The sequence below is a fragment of the Halichoerus grypus genome, chromosome 8 (genome assembly GCF_964656455.1).
Source record: "Halichoerus grypus chromosome 8, mHalGry1.hap1.1, whole genome shotgun sequence".
NCBI lineage: Eukaryota > Metazoa > Chordata > Mammalia > Carnivora > Phocidae > Halichoerus > Halichoerus grypus.
The window spans coordinates 95,236,100-95,258,596 of NC_135719.1; the positions used below are offsets into that span (position 1 = coordinate 95,236,100).

Genomic DNA, 22,497 nt, shown 5'->3' on the forward strand with positions numbered 1-22,497 from the left:
GGATCCTACGATTTTGGGAACAGTCAATGAGCAGTTTTCAACTTAAAGTCACCAGTTGCATTAGCTCCTAAGAGAGTCCACCTGTCTTTTGAAGCTTTGAAGCAAAGCACTGACTTCTCCTCCCTAGCTATGAAAGTCCTAGATGGCATCTTCTTCCAACAGTAGGCTGTTTTGTCTATATTGAAAATCTGTTGCTTAGTGTAGCCATCTTCATTAATTGTCTTAGCTAGATCTTCTGGATAACTTCCTACAGCTTCTGCATCAGCAATTGCTGCTTCACCTTGTATCTTGATTTTATGGAGACAACTTCTTTCCTTAACTTCTGCTAGCTTCAAACTTTTTTTCTGTAGCTTCCTCACCTCTTTCAGCCTTCACAGAACTGAAGAGAGTTAGGGCCTTGCTCTGGATTAGGCTTTGGCTTAAGGGAATGTTGTGGCTGGTTTGATCTTCTATCCAGACCACTAAAATTTTCTCCATATCAGCAATTAAGGCTGTTCCACTTATTTGTGTGTTCCCTGGGGTAGTACTTTATTATTTATTTATTTGAGAGAGAGAAAGACAGAGACAGCATGAGCTGAGGGAGAGGCAGAAGCAGACTCCCCACTGAGCAGGGAGCCCAACGTGGGGCTCGATCCCAGGACCCCGGGATCATGACCTGAGCCGAAGCCAGACGCTTAATTGGCTGAGCCACCCAGGTGCCCCAGCGCTTTTAATTTCCTTTAAGAAGGTTTCTTTTCACAGCTTGGCTATTTGGCACAAGAGGTCTAGCTTTTGGCCTATCTTGGCCTTTGACATGCCTTCCTCACTAAGCTTAATCATTTTTAGCTTCTGATTTAAAGTGAGACACGTGACTCTTCCTGTCACTTGAGGCCATTTCAAAGTTATTAATTGGCCTAATTTCAATATTGTGTCTCAGGGATTAAGAGAGGCCCGAGAAGGAAAGAAACAAGGGATGGCTGGTCACTGGAGCAGTCAAAACACAACGCTTACTAAGTTTGCTATCTTATGTGGAAATGGTTTGTGGCACCCCAAAATAATTACAGTAGTAACATCAAAGATCATTGACCACAGATCACCATAACAAATCTAATAATAATGAAAAAGCTTAAAATACTGTGGGAATTACCAAAATATGACACAGAGACACAAAGTGAGCAAGTACTGTTGGAAAAATGGTGTCAACAGACTTGCTCCATGCAGGGTTGCCACAAAATGTCAATTGCAAAAAAAAAAAAAAAAAAAAAACCTATCTGCCAAGTGCAATAAAGCAAAGCACAATAAAACAAGGTATGCCTGTGGTACTCAATGGTTTAGTTTGGGCAATTCTTTGAAAAGAAAAAAATATTAACCACCTATAAGCCGAAGAAATATTCCTTAAGTTCTAACTACAGAAGGCTAAAGACCTTTCATCTTTTTTCCTGGGATTCTGTTGGACTGTTTAGTACAACCGGGACCTAAAAGTTTGATACCTTGGTCATAATGACCTTGTTCTCTCTTTCGTGGTTCAGAATTGGGGAATTTTATCTGTGGCAGTAAGTTTAGCATGTTTCCTTCTATTTCAGAGGATCCAAAATTATTATTATGATTATTATTTTAGATTTTTTAATTTATTTATTTGACACAGAGACAAAGTGAGAAAAGGAACACAAGCAGGAGGAGTGGGAGAGGGAGAAGCAGGCTTCCCGCTGAGCAGGGAGCCCAATGCGGGGCTTGATGTGGGGTTCGATCCCAGGATCCTGGGATCATGACCTGAGCTGAAGGCAGATGCTTAACAACTGAGCCACACAGGCGCCCCCAAAATTGTTTTTTTGATGTAATAAATAGTATCAGTGGAAAAATGCAAAACACAGCCACTCTGAATTAAAGTTAGTACAGCCAAGTCTAATTCCCTATGGAAAAGTTACATACATGAAAACTTGCTACTTTAAAATAATGTTCTTAAAAAGGTTAAAACCTTTCCCAGTGCGGTAAAGGAGCTCATAAAATGTAATGTTTTCATTTTCTAAACTGATAAAAGCTAAAATAATCTACATCATTGCAAGAAATTCTTTCAGGTCAATTCCATTCTTAGTCCATGTTCAATACCAAGTATATTTACATCCACATAACACTTTTTATAACATATTTCCTCCTCTCACAAATGCTAATGAATGACTACAGCCAAATGAAACAAACAAAAACAAACACTTTAAAGAAATATTGTCCAACAGAACTCTCTGCCATGATGGCAATACTCTGTTCATGCTGTCTAATAATGGTAGCCACTAGCCACATATAGCTATTGAACACTTGAAATGTGGCTAGTAGGACTAATCTTTAATTTTACTTAAGAAATTAAAAATTCAAAAGCTATATGTGACTAGTGGCTACCAAACTCTACAGCACAATTTTAGGGACCAGATATAAGTCATCAGCCTCTCATAGTATTCCTTATTAGTTTTATTAGGATCTGGTAGCTAAAAGCAATCTCCTAGCATTTGGTTTACAATTCACTTACTCAGTTACCTTCTAAGAATTACCATCATCCTCCAATCCCAGATATTACACAAAAAAAGTTTAAATAAGACTGACATTTAAAATTGTTATTGAACATGCTATTAAAATATCATTTTAACAATATAAAGACAAGAAAACAGTGCTTCTTAGAGTAATGATGGGAAAATATTTGATTCTCCCTTTTCTCTACATCCAAGTAGCACATCCTCTTGTCTCTACTTCCAAAATATATTCCAAATCTATCCACTTTTCTTCATCTCCACTGTCTCCACCATACTCTAAGCTACCATCATCTCTGTCTAGATTATTCCAACAGTTTCCCAAGTTTCCCTGTGTCCTCTCTTCTTCCCTCTTATAATTCATTCATTACACAGCAACCAGAGTGTCTTAAAATGCATATTAGATCACATTACTCTTGCCCTTAAATATTTTTCAGTGATTTCTTCTATTCTTAGAATGTAGCTCAAACTTCATTCCATAAGCCCACATAACCAATCCCATTCCTTCCTCCTTCTACATCTCAGAAAGCATCATGACACCCCTCCCATTTTCATTCTCATGGTCCTGCCATACTTTCTTTCCTATTGCTCCAACAGGGCAAAAATTTGTCTGGCCCAAGGCCTTGGTGCTTAGTGTTTTTTTTTTTTTTTCCCCTTGCTTAAAATGCTATTTGCTCAGATCTTCAGATGGGTGACTTGTGTCATTCACATTGCAGCTCAAATGTCCTTTTCAGACATGTTTTCCCTCGCTACTCTATTGTTGCCACCTAGTCACTATTACATAGTCCTCTTTTATTTTCACAACTGAAATAATCTTTCATTTATTTACTTGTTTCTTTCTTTCCCCTCTAGAATGTTGACTCCATGAGAAAGGGAAGTTTGTCTTCACTGTTTGGCACATAGTAGGCTCTCAATATTTGGAGGAAAAAAACCCAAATTTTTTATAACTATCATTTTAGGCCCTAAATAAATTGATCAAGTTGGGTGAGCTCTTTCAAGGCTGCCTCAGAACTAACACATTAAAATGGAAATAATTTAATCACTTCACTCAAAAGCTACTTCACAGCTTCATTTAACACAGAAAAAATAACATTTTACTTTAACAATCTTTTGATGAGTTTTATTTCATATCCTCCAACTATCAGTTCTCAGTCATTGTAAGAATGTACCTATGGACTAGAGAGAACCCTAATTCTTCTCAGCAGCCCTCCTAGGAGGTTAGTTTCTTTAACAGGTTAGAATCTCCTCCTTTCTCAATGACCTATGGAACCACTTTATATTGTCAGTTTTAAGGTAAGCAGTCTGTTGGATATGCATTATCTCAGCTTTCCTCTCTATGGGCAATCACCTCTTGGACAGTATACACTGGTCAGAGTCCCAATATATTTTATTTTTTTAAAAAGATTTTATTTATTTATTTGAGAGAGAGAGAGAGAGTGAGCACGCATGAGCAGAGGGGGGGAGGGATGGGGGGGGAGAAGCAGACTACCCGTTCAGCAGGGAGCCCCACATGGCGCTCAATCCCAGGACCCTGAGATCATGACCTGAGCCGAAGGCAGCTGCTTAACCCACTGAGCCACCCAGGAGCCCCAGAGTCCCAATATATTTTAATATTTATTCTGCAAATGGGCTTTTTTTTTTTTTTTTAAAGATTTTATTTATTTGACAGAGAGAGACACAGTGAGAGAGGGAACACAAGCAGGGGGAGTGGGAGAAGGAGAAGCAGGCTTCCCGCGGAGCAGGGAGCCCGATGCGGGGCTCGATCCCAGGACGCTGGGATCATGACCTGAGCCGAAGGCAGACGCTTAACGACTGAGCCACCCAGGCGCCCCGCAAATGGGCTTTTTACACAAATAATAAAAGCTCTCATAAGAAAGATGCTATTATTACATGTATTTACTACATTATGAGAGGGGAAAATATTTCAAGAAAAATAAGGCTGAGGGTTGCTGAACACAACACCTTCAAGGCATTTCCTATCATGGTAGATAATAATATGAAATGTCCAAAGAATTTTTAAACTATTTTAAGATGTATTTTTAAATGGCCTTATCTGTTTTTGGATCTTGGTAGACTGATGTTGAGAAAATAATACAAAGGTAAGGCTTTTCTTCATTGCACATGCCAATCAACAAGACAAAATCTAAGAATTATTAATAGAACTTCTACTACTGAGAGGTTATGTAAGCCAGCATAGCCATGAAATGGTCAATGTACATATATGTAGTTGGGAGTTGTAGCCCAGATTTTTAACAAGAAAATGTCCCCTGTACAAAATCTCTATGGCTTACTGCAATATTTATCTTTAATAAAAGTACTGCCCCCAATTTAGAATTTCATCCAACAAAGCTCATGTAAAATACTTATACAGTCCAGAAAAGCATAAACTGGATGATGACAATATACCTATGCCTGCTGTTTAAAAATAAGTATTTTTAGGGACGCCTGGGTGGCTCAGTCAGTTAAGTGTCTGCCTTCAGCTCAGATCATGATCCCAGGGTCCTGGGATCAAGCCCCACATCAGGCTCCTTGCTCAGCAAGGAGCCTGTTTTTCCCTCTGCCTGCCGCTCCCCCTGCTTGTTCTCTCTCTGACAAATAAATAAAATCTTTAAAAAAAAAAAAGTATTTTTAGTAATTGAGTCTATTAGCTATTATTATAAATCTTATTGTCCAGGAACTCATTTTCTCTAAGTAGTCAAATACAGCTTTTCAATAGGCAGTACTCAACAACCAGATTAAATCCTAAAAATGAATATCTACATGTGTTGTTTTGAACTTTTAAGAACAATTTCTTATGGAACAACTGCAGAAGAAATTCAGCCTATTTAACTTATAAAACAGTTGAATGAGAAATACCTACTGCATTTCTGTTCTTACTTTCTGTTTCTTACAATACTGGCAGATATTGTAGACTCCCGTAGGGAAGGGAACTCTGAAACCTAGAGGACTGTGTTTTGCCCTTTGAGAGGCATTTCTGCACCTCTTTGATCTTCATCAGTTGTTCCTAACGTCTAAGATATCTGTAAAGAGGCTACACTCACTCTGAGAGTACATGTGCATATGAAACCCAGGAATCAAGTAAAACTAAAATGTACCCTTGAAAAGTTCCCACAATCCAAGGTTATAGTTTTAGTTCTTTTTCTGGAGGACATGAAAATATCTGGAACACAACAAAATAACAGTCTGAGTTGTACAGATTATATAAAGGAATTCACCACAAAGCCTGGAAGCATCAGGCTTGTGAACTGGTAGGTTTCATACCCCCCTTTAGTCCTTATAAAAATGGCAGAAATCAAGACCCAAAACTACTGTAAATTTAACTTGGAAGTGTAAAGAACAGTATCAAATGTTCATTTTTCTCATTAGTTATTAAATTTAATGGTTTTGGAAAACCCAAAAATCACATGAAATTGTTTTCTTCTTCACTGAACCTGAGCCTGTAGCTTAAGTGTTTACAGAAGGAAATAAGTATAGGCTTTAACAAAATTACCAAATAAACAGCTTGATCTAAAACATTTCAAATTTGTTCAAGTTGAGAGAAAACTAGTCCCATTTATGTTTTTAACATTCACGTTAGCACTTTCAATATTACTAGAATATCTCAAGACATTTTCAAAAATAAAGGTTAAATTAACTTATTTCCAAACATATAAAGATATTTTATTTTAAAAAACCCTTTGAAGTATCACTAGTACAGATAATACATGTAATAATACTACATTTTCATTTCAGACACACACAATGAATGTGCTACCAAAGCAGCACAACACACAGTATCATCCCTACTGTAAATGACAAGAAAACCTTAAAATCAGAGATGACAGTGTGCTGTATTTGCATAGAAGTGAGAGCTGACCCAAATGGGCAGGCATAAGGTGGCATTATAGACAGGTAGATTGGGATACTAATAAAAGTGGTAGGTACATTTTGGTCATTTATACCTCAACAAAGCTGAAAAAAAAAGTGCTAGGGGTAAGAAAAGGAGAAAGAGAAGAATTAAACAAAGGAAAGAGGTGATATACCACTATTTCGCCTGTATAACGTTATCCATCCAACCAACCAATTATTAGAACACTTAAAAGGAAATAGGCACTCTGTAAGGCTTGTTCGTACTTGGACCAAAGGCTAGCTTTTTTTTTTTTTTGGATGTTCGCTCAGAAGTGCCATCTGATCTCAGAACAGAAAAATCTAATTAGTACTCACTGAATTCACTCCCACTCTTGGTCTCATCAGGAGTTTAAGTGCTCAGTGACTCTGAATCTTTTAAACTCTGGATCATTTGGTCCTCTAGTCATACATTCAACCCTGAGAGTCTCCAATTTACAGCTTCAAACAGCCTCTCTTGCTACATACAACCAAAGTAAGAAAATGGAATGACTTGATGTGAAAAGCTGGGGAAATACACAGGCCACCGGAATGATGGAGCCGTGCTCCAGGTACAAGTTGGAGCTACATGCTTATCTCCCACTCTTCTGATTCAGATCCAGAAATTATATTAAATCAGTACCTTCTCTCAACCCTGTTCAATATGTGTGATGTTAAACACGATGTATTTATTGCAAAAGGAAGGACACTGCCCTTGCAGAAAAATGATGCTGTATGACAATGTGTACATCACTTGCGTCAGTTTCCTTTCTATAAAATAGAGATAATAGCTGCCTTGCCTAACTCCCAGCGTCACTGAAAGGATCAAATAAGAGTGTACTTGTAAACTGCTAAACTATTATTACCACGTAAGTTGCTCCTTTTAGAACTTCTGAACTTTTTTCCGACTCACAGTTTAATTGTAAGGTTATTTAGAACATCCAGATACAAAAAACTTAAATTAATAGGATTTTGGAGAGGACGACAAATAAAGGAAAATGCTGATAAAGATAATAGGTCAGAACATAGGAAGTTAGTCCCAGAATTACAATAAAGTCCTGATGCAAAACCAGGACAGTTACGTGCTTACTTTTTGCAGACATTGGGCAGTTCCCCTAGCACACACAAACACTAAGCTGTACTGTGCTACTTTTAGGTGAATCACTGGGGACAAGTTGAGTCTGGAGGTGCAAGGGGAGGGACTTCCAACCCTGATGATCAGGCTCTTCCCCCATCCCTTTAACAAACACTCCTCCTACTCTTTGTGCCTGGCCCAGTTAATGAAAACTATTCCTGGTAAGAAAATGGCTGTCAGAGGTTTCTTTTAGGGAGAGTCTTGTAACTGTGAGACACTAGTAGCATACCTACTTCTTCCCCCACCACGAACTATTTTGAATGGACAGTTCAGAGTCAGAAAAACCAGGTTATGTTTTGTTTTCTCTCAAGACTCACAGGCCTCACCCCCACAAGCTTCAGCTCTCCCATCTGTAAAATGAAGAATGACGGCGCCTGTCAGCTTCATCCCGGGGCCACAGAGAGGATGAATGAGACAGTCCTTGAAAGGCGCCAGGAGTGGTGTCTGACAAACACCAAGTCCATCACTGTTTATAAAGTATTATGATGAGTCCCGTTATGCCCTCCCGCCTCAAGTAAATCGCCGGGTTGGAACTGACACCCGCAGTCACTGAAGAAAGCAACGCTAAATCCGGCCGGGCGTATCCGCACCTAATCTATTTCGGGGTGAGAGGCGGGAAGCGACAAGGGGCCCCGGGAGAAGGGGAGAGGGGAAAGGAGGATGGATGGAAGGTCCATGATGAGCCTACCTGTTGTTCCGGATGCTGACCAGCACGCACAGCACCAGCTCCAAGTAGGTGCGCAGCACTTCCAGCCAACGGGTTGAGAGCTGCAGGGCCTCGACTTCTTCCCCGCCAGTCCCGGTGTCCGCGCCGCTTCCGTCGCCCGGGCCGCCGCCACCGCTCAGGTAATTCTCGGCGGCGAACTCAACACGCAGCTCTCGCACGAACCAGCCGCACTTGCGCATGAGGAATTCGAGCCTAGGCTGCTCCGCGGGGGAGACGCGGAGGCAGATGCGGAGCTGGGGCCAGAGAGCAGGGTAGAAGAGGCACTCGCGCCAGTGCGCGCAGGAAGCTGAGGCCCGCAGCCGGTCCGGCGCCGGCAGGAAGGAGAAGATGTGCACGATCAGCTCGCTGGGCAGCGACGCGGCGCCTGCCGCCTGCCCGCACAGAGCCATCCGGCCCCGCCGCCGGCTGCCAGCCCCCGGCCGCCCCCGCAGTCCCCGGAGCAGCCCCCGCAGCCGTCGCAGCTGCTGCAGCCGCAGCCGCTGCCGCCGCCACCGCGCCACCCGGGCGGCCCCGGCTCGGGTTCGAGCTCCCGGCGGTCGGGGCTGCGGTACTAACAAGAACAACAACATCAATGACAAGGAAGAAGGGGGCGGAACCGTCGTGGGTCTTGGCGGAACCAAGTGCAGCAGAAGTTGTCGAGAGGGGGGAAGGTCTCTGAGGGGGTGGCTTCTAGGTAGCCAGCTTCTGGCCCCTTAAACTGTACTCACGCGAGTCCAAGGCCTACACACTCAGTAACTTCAAAATCCTCGGTTGTAATGTTTAGGGCCCAGGAAGCGGCGGGACTTATCGTAAAGAAACGGCAGACCTCCCCGCGCTTGGAAGCGGAGGCAGAGCAGTGGTAGAAGCTGAGTTTGACGTCAGCGGTGGTGGGAGGAGCCCTGCGAGGAGGAGCGCGACTTCCGGAAGAGGGGAGCGCCTGGTTGCCGGTAGGGAAGGGAGACGCGGCACGTGACTTTTGACGCACGCAGGCCGGCGGGGCGGGGTGGGAAGCGTTGTTAGTGCGGGCGCTAGGCGGCTCGTCCCATCTCCTAGTGGCGGCTGAGTCCCATCAAGTGTGTAAGTCAGTTAGTTAATTTGGACGTTCAGGCGGTGGCATTGGCGGAATTCGGGTCAGTGCGAGGGGTCTCGCAGTTTCTCAGTTGCTGGGCCGAGGACTCAGAGCCAAAGTGTCAGCATGCACGGGGTTTCTGGGCGGACCCACCCGCGCAGGGTACTGTTAAGAGTTTGTGAGAGAGAGAGAGAGCCACTAAGGAGAGGGAGCGGGCGGACTCGCGGGCTAACTCGGGCGGGCTGTGTCGGGAGAGGAGAAGCGCGGCGCGGGGCGGCCGAGAGCACAGACCGAGGCCTTAGGTGGACATTCATCACTGGTCCGACCGTGCAAATGACCTCTGCGCACACCTGGTCTGTGGGGAAGGAGTGAGGACAGCGCCACCCGTTGGATTTTGAGGGAGAGGGGGAAGAAAAGGCAAATGAGTTCGATCTGTGGTCGATTATCAGCCTCTTCTCCGGGATTTGAGGGAGGCTCTGAGTTCCCGGTTCTGAGATTTAAAAGCACTAGTTGAAAAGAAGCTGATGGTTATGGTAAAGGTTTTCTTTAGTTTGGCGCCCGTAATTTCAGGGGAGGATTTTTAAAAGTGTCCCTTAACTTGATCACAACTTGGGAAGTAGTTAACTGGTTGTAAAGGGCGGTGAAGTCAGAAAGGAGTAAGTGATTTTTATGTAATAATTGAGGATTGCTTTAGTGAGGCTGCCGCTCCAGAGCCTTCACTATGATCTTGGAACAGCCTTGTTCTCTTAGTAAACACCAAGAAACTGTTCTAAATATTTTTAGCTCTTTGAGGGCAAAACTCTCCATTCATGCTGCTTTGATGGCTTTTGGTGCCTTGCACGTAACATGTTGCCAACGATACAGTGTTACCTGTGAGTTCTCATCAGCTAAGTACCTCTAAGAAAAAAAGCTATCGTTCTGGTAGGTCACTTCTCTGAACCTCTGTCCGCAAGAGTTCTTTCTATGTAATTATTATTATATCTTAATGAATAACGAATACTTATGGCAACAACAGTGAATTAGGAAGTTGAGACTTGGATTTTAATTTTTTATTTCTTAAACTCATTGAAGTATTTTGAAGTAAACCATAGACCTCTAGATATTCCATTTCTAAGTCCTTCAGTACGCATCTCCATAAAAGCATATTTAACTATATAACAAAAATATTATCACACTTTAAATAACATCTTAATGTTATTTAATATTCTAATATCTAATATTATAAGTCTTCATATTTATCCATTTATCTCCCAAATGACATTTACAGCCGTTTTATCCAAACCAGAATCCAGTTAAAGACCACACTTGTTTTTGTTTATGTATTTCAAGTCTCTGTTAATCTAGAATAGTCATGCCCCCAACACATTTTTCCCCTTTGATTAGCTAAAGAGAGGAGACATTATCCTGTAAAATATCTCCCCTTCTATAATTTTTTGACTATTTTCTCTTGGTGTTTAGCTTACCTCTCTAGTCCTTGAATTTCTAATAAAACTGGACATTAATGTTAATGGCTTGATTAAGTTGGTGACATCTTGATCTCCCTCCTAAATTTATGCTTTAGTTTTCTCCTTAAAGTAATCTGTAACATGTTATTTGGCTTCCTAAAAATGTCTAACTCCCCTATCAACCATTCACTTAATGCCCTTAATAATAATTGATAATTCTTGCTGGAATCATAATTTTATTAGGGTTTGCAAAATGATAGTTTCTAACTCTTTCATTTCATCTATATTTATTAATTTGCATTCTTCTGGATAGAAAGAATTTCTTTCATAAACTGGCAACATGTAGTTACTCCAAAATACAGCTTCTGTTGGAAAGTTAGAAAAAAAATACTTAGATGTTTTTCTTTTATTACCAATTTTGAAAGTAAGTTTTAGGGCCTCAAGGAGTGACAAATGAGTTTTTCTAGCTTTTATTTATTTTTTTTAATATCATGTACTCATTGATTTTTGGTATATTTTAATTAGTTATTATTTTTAAAAAATATTTATTTATTTAAAGAGAGATAGTGGGAGCAGGGGGAGGGGCTGAAGGAGAGGGAAAGAGTCTCAAGCAGATTCTGAGCTAAGTGCAGAGCTGCTGGAGGGGCTTGATCTCAACCCTGAGATCAGGACCTGAGCCGACATCAAGAGTCAGAAGCTTAATCCGATGATCCACCCAGGTGCCCGTAGTTATTTTTGAGTCTCAAATTTGATGCTTCTAGAGTGCCTCTCAAAGAATTCTGTGTGATTATTATTATAATAAAAAAATTCCTTGAGCATTTTTAGTAGATGTTACACTGGACTGTGTTGGAAAGTGAGGCTAGATTTTGATCTTTTTTGCTTTTGCTATGATCTAGCTAGGTGACATTTAAACAATTTGCTTAACCTCTTTGGGCCTCATTTTCTCCATCTGTACAAATAGAGAGTTTTGACAAAGTTCCCTGCAGCTCTGATATTCTCTGATTTAAGAAGACAAAACTTATTTAGACATATTTTACATATCATAAAATTCACCCATTTCAAGTATACAAGTCAGTGATTTTTAGTAATTTTACCAAATGGTGCAGCCATCACTGTAAATCAGTTTTAGAACATTTTCATCCCTTTAATAAGATACCTCGTGCCCATTTATAGCTAATTCCCACTCCTCAGACAGCCACTAATGCACTTTCTGTCTCTATAAATTTGCCTTTTCTGAACATTTCATATTGATAGAATCATACAATATATGATTTGTGTCTTCTTTCACTTAGCATAACGTTTTTGAGGTTCACTCATGATGTAGCATGTGTCATGAATCCGTTCCTTTTTATTGCTGAATAGTATTCCATTTTATGGATTTTGTTTTTTTTTTAATCTACCCATTCACCAGTTGATGGATATTTAGTTCCCAGATTTCAGCTATTATGGATAACGTTTCTGTGAACGTTCATGTGCAAGTCTTTTGTGGACATGTGTTTTCATTTCTCTTGGGTAGATACCTAGGAAAGTGTATGGTAGGTTTTATGGCAGTTCTATGTATAACTTTTTGAGACATTGTCAAACTGTTTTCCAAAGTGGCTGTATCATTTTTCTTCCCAGAAGCAATGTATGAGGGTTTCCAGGCTCTGACTTTTTGAAGATCTTGAGATATCCTCTGATTTGAGATTATTTTTCCTTATTCTTAGCATTTTGCTAGAAACAAACTACATTTTTCTTGGATACCATTAATACTTAGTTTTTAATTATTAGGAATTGTTCCTAAAGGAAATAAAAATATATCAATCTGCTATAAAATAAGTCAGCTTCTCAGTGGTTTTTTTTTTTTTATTTTTTACTTTCATGTTAAATGAAGAATGGTGGTAATACTATTATTAATGAAAATAAGCTAAGACATGAATTAATAAGATATGGTTTTTGCCTAGTTACCATAATAAAACCAAAAATTCCAGTGATGGGATACAACTTGTTTAATAAGCCAACATCTTTAACATTAATCAAATATTTATTGAGTATGTGTATTCTTAGCATGTTAATTTAACGAGTTAGACTATTTCTCTTGACATATATACTGAAGTATAAACTTCATGATAAACCAACAAAATTGACTTCTGAACAGCCGAATGAAATTGCATTTTATGAAGTTATAATGTCTGAACTAGGATTCAAAGTGTGGGAGGAAGTACTGACGTTACAAAGCTCATAATACTCAGTAGTACTAAGCTCCTGGTTCCAAAAGTGGCATATTGTCACTATAGCAACTACCCGTACTTATTTGGAATCTGAAACCCAGGCAGCGAATGGTGGATAAGACTATAACATCAAGATAGATGTGTGCCCTGGTGGGTTGATGTGGTCTGATCTGTTGTTGGTCAAGTGTTTGTTCCATTTTTCTCATATTTATTATGATTGATTCAAGTTTTATGAAGTTATCTTAATTTGTATTAATGTGGGTTTTTTTGGAGAGAAATTAAACATTTAGTATTCTTATATTCTTCCTTTTCTAACATGCCAAGCTTGGTGCTTTTTCTTGTTAGGTTATTAAATATATTTGTACTGTAGCCTTTTCTTCATTTTTGTTTGGCAAGTAGTTATAAAAATATAACTTTTATTATGCTGAATCATTTGCAATATTATAGCAGAAAAAAAACCCATGACAGATTTTATTTTAGCTACATCATAAAAAGATGCTTAAGACTACCAATAAGTGTGAAAATTGCCTAAATGCAAACATCTTTTGAAAAAATGTTTTTTTCTGAACAAGGTTTGGGTTTCAGATACTGTTGGCAAATAGAGATGACATAACTTCCTCCCAATTATCTCTTAGCATGCATCCATAAATTTACTTAGAGGCACAGGAGCCTCCTGGGAAAATAGAATTGGGAACCAGATTCCTTTCTCTCCACCCTTGTCTGATGGATTGGAATGGTTCCTAGTGAGGTCATATTACAGGAAAAAGAAGTGAAGGATTGAAGGGAATTTATCTTTAGGGTAGGGAAAGTCTGCCCTGGTGAGCTGGCTGCAGGACAAAGGATCAGTTTTTTTTCCCCCCCCTAGGTGCACCATGTTGCTGATATCAGAACTGATTCTAACCAAGCCACTCACAAATTTGTTGTGCAGGTTTGTGAATTGGAAAATCTGTTTCTAAAAGAGACAGAGGCAGTGAGAGAAGAATTGGGTCCTGAGCAATGTGATAGTGAGTGGGGAGGACTGTAACTTACCAGAGGATGCTTCCCCCACTGGGAAAGTTGAAAGTTTCTAGATTTTCAGAAGACACTAAAATACTAATTTTTTTTAAAAAAAGGTGAAATGTCCTGATTGCTAGCTCATTCACATTAGGAATATTCTGTGGGCTACACAAAACCAGATTACCTGTAGGATACCAGGTTACAGCTTCTTTACCTGAGAGCTCTCATACATGTGGGCTGGAGTCACTTTGTGTTCTAATAGCAGGCCTACTAGCTAGTTCCTGTGCTTTAAGTCCACTTCCAGAGCTATTTTTTTTTTTTTTTTCATTCTTACCTTTAGAATTTAAAGGAAAAAAAAGGTTTAGTGTGTTTATTTTATAGCATTATTGATTTCTTTTGGAGAGGATTTGCATTATTGATTTTCTTTATGCTAGAGGATGGGTGTTTTAAGAGGTAACTTGTGTTGCTAAAAATATATTAAAAACTAAGTATTGCTGTTTTTGATGCAGTTGATTGAACCAATAGAGTTCCTTGACTTCTCGTTAAAATCAGTAACTGGCTGATTTTAATTATTTTAGTTGGAGTTGTACAGCTTACATTGTAGTATCCCACAATGGGGTACATAGGACTATTACTCAAGGGGCACTGTCTCTAAGTAATCGTTTTAATTGGGTTTCTTTGGTTGCTTAAGTAGCTTAAATAATTAGGGAACTTTTTTATTTTCCTTTCTTCTTTTTTTTTTTTTAATGGAAACTATAGGGAGTTTAGGGGATATCCATAAACACATATCAGAGCATACCTGAGCCTCCCAGGGACTAGAAGGGGGAAATAAAAACATGAGTTAAGCTTACTCTCTTCATCTCTGAGTTCAGTAGTGTGTCTTTCATTTTTTTCAGTAAGCTTCCTTTACTTTCTCATTTGCCCAGGGCCCCAGACTGCTGGCTCTTACTGGTCTACAAGGTCTTCTATCTCAAGTATTCACTTTCATTTGCAAATTAGTCCTTTGTCTCCACCTGAAATTCTTGAGAGAATCTGAATGGGTCATCTTTGGGAGATAGGATACTAAAAAGTTGGTGGCATTCCTATTGATTACAGCGAAGTGTTCCTGCTGTTAACCTTAAAAATAAAACTGACAGTTATTTTACCAGCAAACAATAGGTTTATTCAGGAATAGCAGAGAATTGCAATCTAGGACAAGCAAATTATGGCAAAACTGATGGCAGAACCTGAAAAAGGAGAGGAACACTCTTCTATAGAGGAAGGGGGGAAGTTGGAAAGGCAGTTATAAGCAAAAAGTCCATTATAGTAAACTGGGAATTTGAAGTATAGTGGCTTTTCATTGGCTGAGCTGTTGCGAATGGAGGAGGAAAGGTTTTCTTCCTCTTGCTGGGGCAGTGGGGTGGTATCCACCTGCAAGGTCCATCTCTTCCTGTTGGATTTGCAATTGATGATGACTGGTAGGGCATGGGGACTCCTCTGTGGAACCTCTGACTCTATTTTAGTGAGGTTTCCATTAATTAATTTTCACACTGCCCTAGTCCAATTAGCTGAATTTAGGAGGATGGAGTAATGTGCTGATGCTTTGTACAGATAGATGTGGGGATTAAGGATGAAGAGGGGAAGCTTTCTTCAGAAAGGGTGTGGGCCAGCAACCACTCTGAAATCTATCTAGAACAGTGGGTACCATGGCTCAGTGACTTTTTATCCAGAGATGCCTTGAACTCTGTATTGAACAAAAATGGCCCATGTTGATAACAGATCTTTTAGATAGTTATTGACTAGTCTTCAAATAGTTTCTTTGGTTTTCCTTACTCCTGGAATACCCACCAGACTTTTCCAGGTCATACTAGTTGAATAGCTGTAAGACTTTGTCATGAAGACCTATATACTTCATGGTATATAGGTGCAATTAGTGCAATATTCTCATTGAGGAATTTATTATTTAATCCTTTGGGAAATCTTTTAAGGCTATTAGGTACTGAAAAGGAGAAATGAAGGGAATATTTTCATACGGTAACATTAATTGGAGTCTTACTTTGCTCCAGGGCAAAGGGGTTCCACTTGCTAGGCCAACTGTAATCAGTTTTAGAGGCTGAGGAGTACTATGTTGAGGATTTTGGATTTTGAGACTATTCTCTTGTTCTACTGGGAAGAGTGCCATGTTTGATTGTGACATCTGCCATGGTTGGAATTCTTGACCTGAATGACCTATATTTTCTGTCCCTAGTCTGAGTTAATTATTGTCTAAATGATACAGTATATTAGTGCTTGTTTTCTACTTTCCTTTTGTTGTATGTATAATACATTCTTCAGTGGATTGTATTTGTGCCAATTCCTTATATTGCGGGTAGTGGCATATCACGTATTAAATTTTATAAGTAACTTTTTTTCAAATTAAGAATTTTTAAAAGCCACAATGATATCAGATTTCTAAATATAAAAATTTGTCAGCTCTTAACTGGATTCTTTAGGAATATGAACTACTTCTTCACATATGTTGAATGTTAATAGGGGAGGAGTGGGGTGGGGGGAACTCATTCTTTTACACCACAAATAAAATACAATAAGTTTTCCATTCACTTGAAGGATACAGTTTCTTCCATGGTATTTACTTTATATACAGGAAGATTTTAACATCTCTAAAATCTAGCCTTTAAGCAAGAAGTTTCTAATTTTTTAGAAAATTAGAAATTTAGAAAATTCATAATTATTTTTAACTGAAGTAATACATGGTAATAACAACAAAAAATACTTTTGATGAAAAACAACAGTTTCTCATTCCTTGTCTGCCGCTGTGAGGCCTACTCCCAGAAACAAACATTTTAAACTATTTGGGTATTTTGTTCTTTAGGTAATTTTTTTTTTAATTTTTTTTTCTTTAGGTAATTTTAAGTTACATGCTTTTCCTGCATTCCTTGATTGATTAACTTTAAATATCATCTATCTACTCCATTTTATAAAAGATGAAGACTTAGTTCAATTAATTACTCCCCCATCTCTCCTAATCTTCCTACTAATATTTGGGTAGTTAATTACGAGTTTAGTTTTTCTCTTGGTTCTTAGATTAATCAGCTTTTGCTGCACAGCATCACAGTCTTTTGTATACAGGAGGGTAGATTATGGCAGATTAGGTAACTGTTCAGCAGTTACTCCTCTCTCATCTGCTGTCATGGGAAAAGTATAATTTCCCCCATACCCCTTTTAATGATTTTAGGCTTGCTCTTACAGCTTGCTTTGTCTAAGAGAATGTAGGAAGTGACAGTGCACCAGTTTTGAATGTAGGCCTTAAGAGGCATTAAATGTTTCTAATTTGGGGGTTTCCAACCTTTGTATAATAAAACATGTCCCAGTCATCTTTTGGCCACCATTGAGCCCCAGATGGAGAGACATGGAGAGGATGTCAACTTGACTGACAGCCTGAAACAGAGCTGCCTCAATTCACCTGAAGAATTTATGTCTAAGTGAGAAATATATGCTTATTTTATGTATGCTACTGAGATTTTGTGCCTGCTTATTTTGCATAAAAAAACTGATTAATATAAAAATGGGTACCTAGAAGTAGGGTGTTGCTGTAACAGAAATTTAAAATATGTCATTTGTTTTGGGACTGGGTGGTGATCAACAAGAAAACTATTAGAGAAGGCTGGAAAAAATGGTAAACTGTATTATGTAGTAGCAAAACATTTTATAAAATTGTTGTCTATAGTAACATAGAAGGTAGCAGATGTAACTAATGAAGTTAGCATTGGGCAAGGAAATTTCAAGGCAGAATACTGAAAGCATGATTTGGTTGCCTATAGCCTTATAGGATAAGGTACAAGAACAATTCAGTCTACCACATCTGACCTCTTGGTCCTAATTATTCATGTCACTCCCATTCCAGTTGCCTAGTTTGTCATCTTAATATGTATGTATGGTGGGGCATGCCAGTTGGCAGTCTTTCCTTTAGTGTGGGTGTACAGAAAGCTGTCAGGCTGCTGGTCTTCCAGATGCCACAAAGAGGAACGCCTGTCTCTGAGTCACTAAAACCATAGTGTAAAGTTAATTTTTATGGTGATATTTTTTTCTTTTTTCCTTTTAAGAGAAGGGCTCTAATTAATAAGGCTACTAGTTGCTAAAAGAAACCTGAAAATTTCCATGTTTTAATAAAATAGTTTTTCACTTGTGTAATGGTCCAGTGAGGGCCTTCCTTTCAGCAGGTAGCTTTTCTCTGCCTGCTGAGAATTCCTTCTTGTCTTGTGGTTCTGCCATCCTTAAAATGCCTTGTGATTCTCTGTCTCCTAGTGGAAGGGGGAAAGAATGGAGAAGGCACTTGATTGCTTTGGTAAGGAAATGACATTATTTCTCCTTACCTTCCATCGGCTAAATTTAGTCACGTGTGCCTGCCTACATGCAGGAGGGTCTGAGAGATGCTGTTTTTGGCTAAGCAGTTGCTTCTTAGGGACAACTTTATACTGTAAGAGGAGATGTATGAATTTTGGTCAACAGATGGCCATCTTTGCTGCAAAGAATAATTAGACTCTTACTGTTTTTGGCCGGGGGTAAATATTAGGCTCCTTGTATGCTTTGTGAGTGGAGGTGGAAGAGGAGGGTAGGTAGTATATTTGATTGGTACAATTTTTCTATATTGAGATCTTCAATTAATCTCTGTTCTTAGCCACTCTTCTCACCCCTTTCCTAATATTCCTTAGGAAACAACGTGTCTCTGAGCTTAGAATCTCTCTGGGCTTTCAGTGAGCAGGTCAGCTATCAGCTCAGTTGCAACTTCCTCCTAGTATATTATGTTCTGTTTAAGTTGTCAGTATACTCCTGTCTACTTTTTGTCTCTCAGAAACTTGTTGAAATCTCTTTCTGGCCAATGACCAACTCTTTCCAAGCTGAGTTCTCTTTACTGTTATACAGGCTTAAGTATCTATACATTGTTTTTTATTTTATTTTATTTTATTTTTTTTAAAGATTTTATTTATTTGACAGAGAGAGACACAGCGAGAGAGGGAACACAAGCTGGGGAGTGGGAGAGAGAGAAGCAGGCTTCCCGCGGAGCAGGGAGCCCAGTGCGGGGCTCGATCCCAGGACCCTGGGATCATGACCTGAGCCAAAGGCAGATGCTTAACGACTGAGCCACCCAGGCGCCCCCATTGTTTTTTATTTTAATCTTCAGGAGTCAGGTGAAGTAAAGATGGAATATCTTCAATTAGTACTTCTGGTAGAATTTTAAATATTTTGTGATATGTGCTGCTTAAGGGAGATGCATTTACTATCCACCAGGGGCTGAGCACTTCTCTACGTTCTATAGGATATGTAAAAAAGTATGATATATGATCCCTGCAAGTGAAGAATTTCTACCTGCTCTATTCCAACTTTGATACCACTAATGGCTTACCTTTCTAGAACACTAATTCTGTTGTGGTACTTCTTGAGAAACTTTGATGCATTGCTTAGTTTTCCCTATGTAAACTCTGCCTGGCTTTCAGTTCCCTGCCTGTCAATACCTGACTTTCTAGTGAGAGCTGTTCAGTTCATTGTGTTATCAACATAGAAGATTGATTCTCATTTCTGTGCCTTTGTACATGTAATCTCCACTCTCTGGAGTTACCATCTTTTTCATATCTGAGTCCTATTTAAATAGAGATGCTGGCTTAAGGTTTCACTTTTTTTTTTTAAAGATTTTATTTATTTGACAGAGAGAGACACAGGGAGAGAGGGAACACAAGTGGGGGAGTGGGAGAGAGAGAAGCAGGCTTCCCGTGGAGCAGGGAGCCTGATGCGGGGCTCGATCCCAGGACCCTGGGATCATGACCTGAGTCGAAGGCAGACGCTTAATGACTGAGCCACCCAGGTGCCCCATTCACTTTTTTTTTAAAGTGTACTGTCTTCACTACTCCAGACTTCAGTGATCTTTTCCTTTGAACAGAAACAAAACTTATTTATGTGTATTATTTATCATTGATTCACACTTGTTCTTTCCCACAAAATAGAGGAGAAATTATGGTTTTAGAGAAAAAGCCTATGGTATGTACCTCTTTGATTACCCTCCAGTATTTAGCATAGTGAAGAGTTTATGCTAAGTATATAATAAAGATTCATTGACTGAAGCCCAGAGTTGTTTAAATCAGTGCTACTCGAAGTGCAGACTGCAGACCACTGGTGCACTAACTGTTATCACTGTGCTGGAATATAAGTGTGGAAGTTGAGAATTAGCTTTAGAAACATTTATAGAAATTTGACAGTGGGAGCTTGGGTGACTCAGTCGGTTGTCTCACTCTTGATTTCTGCTCAGGTCATGATCTTAGGATCCTAGGATTGAGCCCTGCATCTGGTTCTGCACTCAGCACGGAGTCTGCTTTAGATTCTTTCTCTCTCTCTCCCCCTCCCTCCCTCTGCCCATCCCCGCACTTGTCTGCATGCACGCTCTTATCTTACTAAATAAATAAAATCTTTAAAAAAAGAAATTTGACAGTAATTTTATGTCTATTGAATTTATAATAAAAAATTTTTACTTCTATTTTCCAGGTTTAAAAAATTCCTGGTAATTTCATTTTATGAAAGTATCAGTCCAAAATGGATTAGAAAATTTTTAAAAATGGCATCTTACTACAGATAGTTCAGGAAGTACTAATTTAGACTACAAAGGATATGAGAATTTAGCAATGAAGAGATCAGTGTATTTTGGATTGGTAGAAGATTTCATGAAGAAGATGAGATTTCTTCTTGAAGGGGAATAGGATTTGGATGGTTGTAAAGCGTTGCATCATTTCTACGAGGGATAACAAGGTTTTAGACTATAAATGGAGGAGATGTGCTGATATGATTTGTACCACAGAGGAGGTGCGAGGGAGAAGAGCCCCGGCAGAGTTAAAAATCAAGTGCACACACAGAGAGCTGACCAGATACTAGATACCATGAGCATTTCCTGTTTATTTGGTGACTGCTTGAGCTATTGTATGCTAAAGATCATTCATTCCCATATGTCTGTTGCTGATTTCTCATGGCACTAGTAGTAGTGAGTACATTTTAAATTTTGCCTCTTTGAAACATTTCTTTTTAATTCAGCCTTTAAGAACTTAGATGGTTGGCTTATTGGTATGTTGTTGCCAAATTTATTCTAGCTTTAATATGAAGCTAAGTAAGCAAAATAAGGAAGAATAATTCATAAAAATTATTTTGAATTAAAAAAAACTGTTTTTGGTGTGCCTGGCTGGCACATTCAGTGGAGCACGCAACTTTTGATCTTGGGGTCTTGAGTTCAAGCCCCACAGTGTACGTAGAGTTTACTTAAAAAATAAAAATTAGGGGCGCGTGGGTGGCTCAGTCATTAAGCATCTGCCTTTGGCTCAGGTCATGATCCCAGGGTTCTGGGATCAAGCCCCACGTCGGGCTCCCTGCTCCGCGGGGAGCCTGCTTCTCCGTCTCCCACTCCTCCTGCTTGTGTTCCCTCTCTCGCTGTGTCTGTCTCTGTCTCTGTCAAATAAATACAATCTTTAAAAAAAATAAAAATTAAAATAAAAAAAAGTAAAAATGCTAAAAAAACCTGTTTTCATCTTGTTCTCTATTTTCCTTTGTCAGTTTCATCTTGGATCAAAGCTTTTTCTCCTCATTGCTGAATTATAGTTATGAATTCAGAGACATAGGATTAAAAAAATATTGATATAACTATATTCTCCTGGAGAATTAACATTTAGCTTATAGCACAAAATATGAGCTGAACTAGTTACTTTTTTAACTGTAGAAAAATATATATAACATAAAATTTACCATTTTAAGTGTATAGTTGAGCGGCAGTAGGTATAGTCACATTGTACAACTGTCACCACCACCCATCTCTAGAACTTTTTCATTTTTTCAAACTGAAACTCTATACCCATTAAACAGTGGCTTCCCATTTCCCTTCTTTCCCCTCACTAATTATTTAAAATTTACCTATTTCTCTGTTTTGTTGTCCTGTTTGCTGTCGGTATAAATGAATATATATTGAATACTTTTTATATATAGAACTGGGGCAGATACAGAGCAAGGTTGAATTACATTATAAAGCTGAGCAATTTGCCATGATATTAAGTGGTTTCCTAGGTGACAGTCTTGTATCATATTCTTTATCTTACATCCACGCTCCATTACATGTGCAAAAGTACAACTGTTTTTTTTTGTTTCAGAGGTTACCAGGAAAATGTCTCATTGCACTAGTCTGACAATTCTGAAGACAAAATTGAACTGAAATACTGCTTTGATTTCATCTGAGATTTTGAGTACCTAATGAACATATTTGCAAAATTATTAAATATGAAAATAGATGGTAACTTGTTATTTTTTAAAAGCCAGGATAAATTTTTATAGCTGTGGCATATATATATATATAGTGAGATGTCCTGGTTTTATTTCTTCCTCTCAAGTTTTTCTCTGTCATGTTCATTTGTACCTCTTCCTCCCCCTGTCTGTAAGTTTGCCTATTTCCCATGGCTTTTGCCTTTAGTCTTTTGCTTAGAAATCTTACCTTTTTCAGAAAGTTCAGTTATCTCTCTGTGGGAAAATAACTTTTAAGTCTGTATTTCTTAACCCTGAGTTACAGCTCTGAATCTA

General features: G+C 39.0%; 1 protein-coding gene and 1 long non-coding RNA gene across 2 annotated transcripts in view; one reads left to right on the forward strand and one right to left on the reverse strand.

The window, feature by feature from the left end:
• Window positions 1-9,041, reverse strand: part of FBXO33 (F-box protein 33) — a 34,422-nt gene extending 25,381 nt beyond the window's left edge. Inside the window, exon 1 of the mRNA XM_036109094.2 lies at window positions 8,183-9,041. Coding sequence (XP_035964987.2) covers window positions 8,183-8,790 — 608 coding nt within the window. The 5' untranslated portion in view covers window positions 8,791-9,041. The remainder of the gene's footprint in view (window positions 1-8,182) is intronic.
• Window positions 9,042-9,186: 145 nt separating this feature from the next.
• LOC118522646 (uncharacterized) overlaps window positions 9,187-22,497 on the forward strand; it is a 1,210,141-nt gene continuing 1,196,830 nt past the window's right edge. Inside the window, exons 1-2 of the long non-coding RNA XR_013440670.1 lie at window positions 9,187-9,277; window positions 18,895-19,088. This is a non-coding gene — a long non-coding RNA (uncharacterized LOC118522646). The remainder of the gene's footprint in view (window positions 9,278-18,894; window positions 19,089-22,497) is intronic.